General features: G+C 41.5%; 2 protein-coding genes across 2 annotated transcripts in view; one reads left to right on the top strand and one right to left on the bottom strand.

Moving 5' to 3' along the window:
- The window catches only part of LOC139914928 (neurabin-2-like), a 33759-nt gene extending 24969 nt beyond the window's left edge, over positions 1–8790 (top strand). Inside the window, exons 9-14 of the mRNA XM_078284543.1 lie at positions 2675–2818; positions 3426–3479; positions 3980–4111; positions 5378–5475; positions 5701–5797; positions 7515–8790. Coding sequence (XP_078140669.1) covers positions 2675–2818; positions 3426–3479; positions 3980–4111; positions 5378–5475; positions 5701–5797; positions 7515–7568 — 579 coding nt within the window. The 3' untranslated portion in view covers positions 7569–8790. The remainder of the gene's footprint in view (positions 1–2674; positions 2819–3425; positions 3480–3979; positions 4112–5377; positions 5476–5700; positions 5798–7514) is intronic.
- The window catches only part of LOC144539498 (NACHT, LRR and PYD domains-containing protein 3-like), a 306969-nt gene that overhangs the window by 270666 nt on the left and 25878 nt on the right, over positions 1–10425 (bottom strand). The gene's annotated exons all lie outside the window — the stretch shown is intronic.

Here is a 10425-nt window from a genome sequence, read left to right as displayed (position 1 = left end):
GTAATAATAATAATAATAATAATGGGTTTTTCAAAAGTAGGTATACATTTATATATACATTATTAATACTCACTGTGTTATTAAATATTTTGAAGAATGCCTTTTATTTACGGACTATTGATTGTTGAAATTATTTAATTAAAATGACTAAATAAGTTAAAAATGACTTTGTTTTTCATTATTAGCATTATTATTGAAAATTGTGAACCTGTACAGTCGGCTATGACAAATAGTAACTGTTGTGATCAGAGTTTATAATTCTGTACTAAATCTTATCATATCGTCCCCATACACAGATAAATATATTTGTTCATACATTTTAACAAAATGTACACAAAACCAAACCCCTTAATTTTTTTCCCTGAAATGTCCTTACGTAATTTCTCCATTACATAAACATTAATTATCCATTAAAAATAACAGATTTAATAAAGTAAGGTTAGTATCATGGGTTTATAAGGGATTTATTCATGGGTTGGTTCACAGAGATTCTAGAAATTAAGGGATTTTTCATGTCTTTTGTGCAGGTTTACAGGTTATTAATGAGTTATCAAAGGAAAGTTCCTGTCTCCCTGTATTTTACATTAAATTAAAAAGTAAGGAGTCAAACATTAAGGGGAGTTTAAGGAGGTTTTGATGGGATCTCCTCCATTAATAACTCCCTTAACTCATTTTAAGGGGATTTTTCATGAATTAAGGGGTGAATTCATGTAAATGTAACGTTATTTTACAGGATTACTGGTTCGTAAAGTGTGTTGACAGATACAAAAACCACATGAAGATCTTGGGTCTTTTCACTGTACACACCATGTAGATATAAATACAATATATGCAGGAAATGTGTTTCAATATTATGAAACTGACCACTTTCATATGCATGTGTTTATGTGTTTGTCCATTTGTCTTGGCTCGTATATTACAGGCTACTAGGCCTCCAGGGTCAGAAACACTTTGTTAGACCAGAGCAGAAGAGACAGTAGATGGTCGTTTCCTCACAGAGTGATATATGAAGTACTGCTGCTTCTTAGTTAATGTGTTTTTGTCAGCAATAAAGCGGCTGTCAGCCTGGATAGACATGGCAGCCCTCAGTTAATGTGAAGCTAATTCACTTTGTAATGTAGAAGGAGACAAATGGCCGGCAGCCTGCTATCGATCGCCTGAATCCTTTTAGCGGAAGAACTTCAGGACAGATACGTGTTGTTTTGGATGCCGGAAAAAAACCTCAGTCCTGAATCCAGATATAAACCAAAGACCGGCCCCGCACAGACTGTAGAGGACTTCAGGTGATGTCACCCCCCTCTGGCGGCCATCTTGGAGGTCCTCAGCTCTGTGAACAGCTGACTGTGTTTCTGTCGTCTCAACAGAATTGAACAGACGGTTAATTTCTGTCTGTTTCTGACTGAACTGATCATTTCATCACTGATCCATCTGATTGATTTAGTGTTTAGATAATGTCAGCTTGTTAGCTAGCTAACCATAGTATCTGGTCAGCTAACATCACTGTCTTGTTGTTAACACATCTGATTAGCACACTAGCTAACGTATCTAGTAGCGGCTAGCGTTAGCGTGTTCACATTAACATCAGTGTGTTTGCCGGCTAGTTAGCTAGCTAACAGTTTGTTCAGGTTAACTGAGCTGACTCTTCTCAAGCTACAACTCAGAGTGTTTTGGAGTAGAGACTAGGGCTAAAGACAAGACAGTTTACTGTGTCACAGGAACCAAATCCACCTTATCACACTATTCACTTTTACTGAGAACGTTACTGAATGGATCTACAGCCACACCACAACAAGCTGACTCAGCTGCTCTCTGCTTCTAGCTGCTTCTACAGATTTAGAAGTCAAAGGATCTGAAGCTGTCGTTGGTGATTTTAATGTCCATACTGTCTGTAAACAGTATACCCCTCCCTACACAATATGTGTTTTTCTTTATCTACATCTTTATATCTAGCCTGGTAAGACCATCCTGATCACGTGACCTCACATTCTGTTTCGCTCCACGGATCAGTCTGGACTTCTAGCCGCCCACATCGATTTCCTGAAATTGCAATGTAACCGGGCCAATCAGGGACTGCGTCGTAGTCGATGACGTGAAATACAGGCCGCCGCTGGCAAAACAGTAACGGCGTCTCCCGAAGCAACGAGCGGTAACGTTAACGTTAGTAGAGTAAACACAGCCATAAGTGCAGTTATTGCAGAAATAGACTCAATAACAACAATTAAACAAGAACAAGAGTACGCACTAGCGGAGTTTCTCGGCGGAAAAGACGTTTTCGCCGTTCTTCTGAGTGGATTTGAATTTTGGATTCGCTGATTGGCTGAAGGAGTTTGTCTGTCAAGGCGAGTACTCCCGCCCACTGAAATCGATGTGGGCGGCGGGAAGTCCAGACTGATCCGTGGAGCGAAACAGGATGTGAGGTCACGTGATCAGGACGGTCTTACCATTCTAGTTTATATCTATCTCCATCTCTTGTCCTCCCTCTCACTCACTCTCAATAGTTTACATGAATGAATCACATTTTCTCACAGATCACGAATCTTCTCTTATCTCTTCTTCTTCCTCTCTTCTTTCCCCCGTTATTGATTCCCTCTCCCTCCATCTGTATCTGTCTGTCTCTCTTTCCACCCGTCTGTCTCTCTCACCTGTCCGTCTGTCTGTCTGTCTCCGCCTACAGACCGGAGAGTACGCGACGGACGAGGAAGAGGAGATGAGTCCGATGTTTCCGAACTCCATCGAGGTTTTCGACCTGGCGGAGAACCAGGACATGTTGTCTCCGGTGGAGCTGGACCCCGAGAAACTGGCCCACAAGTTCAAGGAGGTGCGAGCGTGTGTGTGTGTGTGTGTGTGTGTGTGTGTGTGGACAGGTATTGTGAGACTTTAGTCGTTAGTTTAACAGGAATAACATAAATTGTAGTTAGTTAGAATCTAGTAAATTGGTTTTCTAACTTTTTAAGTTAGAAGTCGACCATACTAGTGTCTGGGGATTTCTCTCTCTCTCTCTCTCTCCCTCCCTCTCTCTCTCTCTCTCTCTCTCTCTCTCTCTCTCTCTATTTGTCTCCCTCTCTGCCTGTCTCTCCCTCTCTCTTTGTCTCTATTTCTCTATATATATCTGTCTGTCTCTCTCTCTCCTTCTCTATGTCTCTTTCTCAAATTCAAACTTCATATTCAAATGTACTTATTGCCAAAGCAAATTATACAAATACAAATCATATGATGACAGCACTAACAGTAAAAATTGAATAAGAAACTAGTCAAAACGATTAACAAATCATTCCACTGCCAAGTAATCATTAAAACAATTTAGCTGATGACAATGGTGTTTTAGGCTTCTCTCTCTCTCTCTCTCTCTCTCTCTCTCTACCTGTCTGTCTCTCTCTCTCTCTCTCTCTCTCTCTCTACCTGTCTGTCTCTCTGTCTGTCTGCAGCTCCAGATTAAACATGCAGTAACCCAGGCAGAGATTCAGCTGCTAAAGAGGAAGGTAAGACCAACTTAATTAAGACCAAGACCAAGTTAAGAACCGTATTGATAACATATGTATAGCTCTGCTTAATTAGTCGCTATGGTAACTGTTGCGGTAACCAGGGAGCTAGTTGGCGATCTGTCTTCTTTTCTTTTGTTTTTATTCTTATGTTCACTACATTGGGAAAAGTTTTTCAGACACTACATACAGTATGTTGGGAACCATTGCATAAAAGACACGGATATGTTACCATGGTAACCATAATCACAGCAAAGATCGCCCTTTAGAGGATTATTGAAATACAAATACAACCACCAATATGAACAAAAATACATTTTCAGAAAAACATTGCACCTTTTTGATTCAGGTTTGACTGTTTACGAAGACAAATACAATAAAAACAGTTTACCTCATAAAGGTGGTACATTTTACTGCACCCCTGGTTATAATATACAAGACAGTGTGTGCTAGCATATCATCGTGCTGTGGTGACTTTATTCCACCAATCCCTCTCCTAGCTGGCTCATGCAGAGCAGGATAAGTTGCGCTGGCGGATGGAGCGCGCTCAGTTGGAGCAAAACATCCGCGAAAACAAAGAGAGGATGGAGAAGCTGGAGGGCTACTGGATGGAGGCTCAGTCCCTGTGTCAGGTGATTTATTACAGAATAATAATATAATACTGTGTTTATAATCCCAGTCCCTGTGTTAGGTAAGTTATTATACATAGAATAACTATATATGTATAGATGTTGAGTGATAGTAGCTCCCAGAGGTGGGGACTTGAGTCACATGACTTGGACTCAAGTCTCAGTTTTAACTGCTTGAGACTTGACTTGATGCATGAAGAGAAGACTTGAGACTTGACTTGACTTGGGTTCTGGTGACTTGGGACTTGACTCTGACTTGTACTTTGATGACTTGAAAAGGTTTCTAAAGTCTTGACTTGAGATCTTGTGTTTGTGTAAATGACTTAGATTGAAAGTGATGAGATTTGTTCCAGCGGACGACTGAATTTAAATTCTGTTTTCTGGATTTGTATGGAATGATTGAATTTATTGAAGTTGAAACTGATTATAGAAATCAAACTCATGATGCTCTTACCAAGTTTTTATCCTATTAAAACCATATTGCATTGAAAAGTCCTAGATATTTAGTTTTCTTTAAGATATTAAATTGATACTGGACTCTTGATTTGTTCTGACTTGACTTGCTGTTCTACATTTAGACTTGAGACTTGACTTGAGACTTGTGCCTCAAGACTTGAGACTGACTTGGGACTCGAAGTTGACTTGGTCACTCCTCTGGTAGCTCCATGCTAACAGTTTAGCATGCACTGTTTTGAGCGATAGTAGCCATTAGCATTATCTCAAATGTGAGAAAATGAGAACTTGTAGCAGCTCTAAAGCTAAACAGTCAGTCATTTTAAGTGATATATGCAGTTAAGTCAGGCAGTTTCAGGGAGGAGATTTGGTAAAAGTTACACTAAATATGATACAAAAATAACGCGCTGTCGCCACATGAAGTGAAGGTGGTGCTGACCTGACTGCACAGCTACAGATCACTGCACAGCAGATGAATACGTGGTTGCTGACTTGAAATAGTTCCAAAAATAAACGTGGCTATATCAGCTGTATTGAATTGATTATATACATTTTTCAAATGAATTAATAATCTAGAGTCCAACAACTTTTGGCCTCCTATCACTCAACATAGTGTATGCTAAAGTGTTAGCATGAAGCACCACAATCTGTTTATGTTTTCATCACTTGTCGGCTGAATTGACTGATTGATTTCCCCCAAAAAATGGTGTATACCTTTTACTGACAGCGTGTGTGTGTGTTAACTGACAGAGTGTGTGTGTTAACTGACAGAGTGTGTGTGTTAACTGACAGTGTGTGTGTGTGTGTGTTTTCCAGGCGGTGGATGAGCACCTGAAGGAGACTCAGGCTCAGTACCAAACCCTGGAGAGGAAATATAGCAAAGCCAAGAGACTGATTAAAGAATATCAACAGAAGTAAGGAGGGAAGGAGGGGGGGGGGGAGGGAAGGAGGGAGGGGGGGAGGGAGGGAGGGAGGGAGGGGGAGGAGGGAAGGAGGGAGGGAGGGAGGAACAGAAGGATGGAAAGAAGGAAAGGATGAGAGGTTTAAAGGAAGGAGAGAAAGAGAAGGGATTGAACGGAGTAAACTAAACCAAGCTATTAATGTGTGTGTGTGTGTGTGTGTGTGTGTGTGTGTTGCAGAGAGATCGAGTACCTGAAGAAGGAGACGGCTCAGCGTCGAGCCCAGGAAGAGAGCGAGGCGACACACAAAGAAGAGACGGACAACCTGCAGGAAAAGGTAGAGATGGCAGGAGGGAGGGGAGGGAAAGAGGGATTGTGTGTGTGTGTGTGTGTGTGTGTGTGTGTGTGTGACTGACTGGTTGACTGAATAACTGAACAAGTGTGTTAGCGCTTTATGTGTTGGGGCAGTATGTATATTAGGCTCATCTAGCATCCCTTTGGGCCACTTCTTTACCGTAATAATAATAAGCGATGCATCTTGAAATGTATCACACGACAACAAAATAACAAACTAAAGAACATCGCACAAACGAACAAATTAACAAACAAACCCACACGGCTCTTATTGAGCGCTCGGCCCAAGCACCAACAACCGACTGAACTGTGGTGTTCGGTTCCCAAAATGGCCACAAGATGTCACTGGTTTCCAATAGTCTGGGCTCCACTTCACTCCAGGTTCAAACATTCATTCCTAGTTATTTTACTGTTTTACTGTTTGTTTGTCAGCTCTCAGCTTGTTAGTGGCACAGCAGATTCTTATATTTCTGATTCCCTAACTTTCTGTCAGCCACCCAGACCTCTTAGATCCTCTGATGCTGGTCTGTACTATGCATACCGTATTTCCTCTAATATTGGCCCGGGCCTTTATTTACCTCGACTGCAGAGGGTACCAGGCCTTTATTGGAAGCAGGCTTATATTAGAGACAGGCCTTTATTTCTAATTCCCTCTGTTTGATAAGTATATTTGCTCATATTTTAGTACGAAGCCTCCTTGTTTTCTGATCTGCTTCTGTTGGGGTTCGTTAGGTAGACGTTTTTTTGTTACTGCAATACATTACCGATAATTACGGTAATCGACGACAACATGCTCCAGAGACTTCCGCCGGCCGAGCGGGCTAACTTCCTGTTAGCCCTCTGCTAATTTGAATGGGGATAAAATAATTTAATAGTGCGGCTCTTCTAGACTTTACTGTTGCACGGGTCCCATATGGTACGTCAAATGCAGCTACTGCCATCTTGTGGCACTTGTACGTTACTACAAACTACAGTTACATTATATAACAGGCAGCAGGAGTTTACCGGTATCCACCGTTGTTTTTTCCTTTGTTTTTTCCCCCCGGGAATTATTTGTTCGTGTCGACCACGGCCCCGGCCATTATCGGAGACCCGGCTTTTAATTGACTACCGGCCACTATTAGAGGAAATACGGTAGTCCACAAAAACAAGCGGGGAAGCTGCTTTTCCCGGCTATGCCCCAAAACTCTGGAGCACTCTGCCCAGGACTTAGACTTGTGAGCGCTCTCAAGCTTTTTAAAAGCCTACTGAAAACCTGTTCAGGTTGGCTTTCAGATCATTTATTTATTATTACTACTTATTATTATTACTATTGATATTATTTTTATTACTACTTATTTGCACTGTTTTATCCTTTCAATGTAAATTGTTTCATTGTTTTTATTGTTTTTACTAAATTGTTTATGCATTTTCTTTTTTTTAGTTCTAAATTGGAAAGCACTTGGAGTTGCATTTTATGTATGAAAGGAGCTATACAAATAAAGTTTATTATTAGTAGTATTATTATTATTGCATTGTACTGAAAAGGGGGCGTGGCAAATTAGCATCCGAGCTACGTAAACTGGTCATGTGACCTGACCCAGCTGGCCTGCGAGTTCTGGATCAGAGAAAGACATATTTTACAATTGGAAATGTGCGGCAGTCCCCTTTAAGTTTATTTCATATAATTGTTACCTTCCTCTGTGTTACTGTTTCCCCAGATTACAGACCTGGAGACCAAAGTGGACGCCCTGAAGACCGCCGAACCCTCCTAGACCTCCACCACCTCCCGCTACCCGTCCTGGACTGGATGGGGAGGAGCTTTGCCTTCATACAGACTGGGGCCATCTTTTATTCCAATCAATCATTTACCCCACGGACGGGTAGAAACAACAGGAAGGATGAATTAATAAAAAGGATGAGAAACGTAGAGAGAGAGAGAGGAAGAGGAGGAAGAGGGTCGAAAACAGACGAAGAGGAAGAAACACAAAACACAAACTCTCATCTCACACCTGCCACTGGCTTAGAGCTCCGTCAGTCATCAACCAATCCCAGAATGCACCTTCTTCAATACCCAGAATCCTTCTTGTGTGTCTTCCTGGCAACTGGCTTGGCGACCAGCATGGCGACCGAGCTGGTTTCACATTCAACAACTCGTGCTGTATTTATGGATAATGTATTTTCTCTTCTCCTCTCCTCAGTAACAATATCTTACCGGGAATATTATCGAGACAGATTTATTTTACAAAAAAAGCGCTTTTAACAGACAGGCTCGTCACAAAGTGCTTTACAGAGCAACAGAGGGCATGAATACAGAAAAGAAAGAGAGAACAAACGAAAGAACAAATGTGACTTGAGGAATATTGTCCTCATCATGCTTTTGGACTTGTTTACAGAGGTGACTGGTGAAAAAGTCTTAAACTGTTTTTGTTTTTGTGTTTTTTTGTCTGTTTTTTTGGAACTGGAACTGGACCGGACTGAATTCTTTTCAGGAGAATGAAAATGTTTTTCTATCTGTAAAAGAATCATCTCAGATAGGCTTGATTCTGATCATTCTCGTCAAAAACTGTAAGGGGAAAAGGAGACTCAACAGAAATGATGAAACAAAATGGCTGACCATCCTTGGTAGTGACGCAGCAACAACAACAACAACAACAACAACAACAAAACTTATGGAACAAAATGGCTGACCATCCTTGGTAGTGACGCAGCAACAACAACAACAACAACAACAACAACAAAACTTATGGAACAAAATGGCCGACCACTTTCTGGTAGTGACACGACACAAAACTGAAACGAAATGAACACCCCGACCTTTTCTTTCTCTCTTTCTAAACTCTCCTTGTGTGACGGAAAGACTCAGGCAGAAGTGCGTTTTTCGGGTTTGTACAGCGGTGACGTACCGAACGGAAACTGAATGTTTTGTCGCTCTGTTTTGTTTGTACATATTCTTTACGTGTATTTAAAAGTGTTTAAAATGGCTTCAGCAATGCAGCGGGGGTGGGGGTGGGGGGGGGGGGGGGTTACTGCGGGTCGGGCGGTGAAATGAATGATAGATAGTGTTTTATTGTTGGGGGGGGGGAGGTAGTCCAGATTCAGTCTGTTTCATCTCTTCTATCTAGCTCAATGGCAAACAGGGTGTGAATAATCCAATATGTGCTTATACGGCTTTGACTATATGGTGTATATCTGTTGGTGTTTACTGTCAGTGTGTTTACATGCACACCAGCTTCCTGACATCGTTCAGGATACTCATGCATTACATTTTTGAGTTGGTGCGAGGAAACAAAGTATTCTGTTTACAATAACCTAATATCCGGGGTTATGTGAAGCCTGAATATGCCAGTATTATCCTGGAGACTGAGACTTGTATACGCTGTACTTGTGTACCCGGTTGGTTTTTGGTTAGCAGTAGCTCAGGTTCCACGGTAACACTGAGAGTATTCAGTCGTTCTTGTATCCAGAGACAACTGTGATGTGTATAACAGCTTATCCTGAGGCGCAGATTGGAGTTTTAGTTCGACAAACATTTCTCGGAGACGGAGCCGCTCTGGAGGCAGAGATAATCTGATTGGTTGAGTTAAACCTCAGTGGGCGGAGCCAAACAACTACAGCTAAGCAACATTAGACTGAAGCCCAGTGAAAAAGACACGAGGTAAGAGAGGAGGAAGGAAGGATTGTTATGAAGCCTAGCGCTCTGCTGCTAACTGAAAAAATACAATCTAAGTTAGCTAGTTAGCCTAGCTGACCAAGTTCAAACTAGCCATACTAGCCTATGGCTATCTAGGTAAGCTAGTTAGCTAGCTGCTGACCATCAACATCATGAATCATGAATGAATGGAAAAAGAAGTCATTGCCATTTTATTTTTTTATTTATATTTTGACCAGAGTTCCTTCTTTGCCATTCAAGTTTGCCAGTTAGCTAACTTGCACTCTTTGGCTCCGCCCACTGAGGTTTAACTCAACCAATGAAGATTATCTCTGCCTCTGAGAAATGTTTGTATAACTACAATACAAAACACTAAAACTACAATCTGCCCCTGGGTAAGACCTTAACCTGGATATGAGCTACAGTATTACCCAGAATACCGTGTGCATGTAAACACACTCTGTGCATCTCCTGGGTTCGGAGAACAGTAGAGGGTCCGTGGAAGTATTATTACGTTAGAAAATGTACTTAAGTCGGTGATGCATAACTGACATGGCCAAAATAAGGTTAAGGATACTAAAGTATGTCTGTGGTCATCAAACTTCAGATAATTTTCAGGAACATAAGGATCACTTCAGGTGCGTAAGGTCCAACCAACATACAACCTATCAGCAGAGGGAAGGAACCTGCACATCCTGCAACAAGCAGAAACATATTTATCCAGGGAAGGTCGACTGAGCCGGATCCTCTTTTTTCTTTGCTTCACATTCATGCAGCTTAACACATTCACACTGGGAGCTGACCAGTACAACCACTTCTTCTACTGGTGACCACTTGGCAACAATGAAATTATGAGGTGGGAAAAGATTGCTGCAACAAGAAGTTTCTTTGCGCTATCATTGGTTTCTTTTTTTCGACAGAGTGAAGGTTTCTTCCTTTGTCAGATAACGTTGCCCAAAATCGGTCGGAAACAGGTTTTG

This window comes from Centroberyx gerrardi, chromosome 7 (assembly GCF_048128805.1).
Source record: "Centroberyx gerrardi isolate f3 chromosome 7, fCenGer3.hap1.cur.20231027, whole genome shotgun sequence".
In the NCBI taxonomy this organism is placed as follows: domain Eukaryota; kingdom Metazoa; phylum Chordata; class Actinopteri; order Beryciformes; family Berycidae; genus Centroberyx; species Centroberyx gerrardi.
This window is presented reverse-complemented; position numbering and strand designations above follow the sequence as displayed.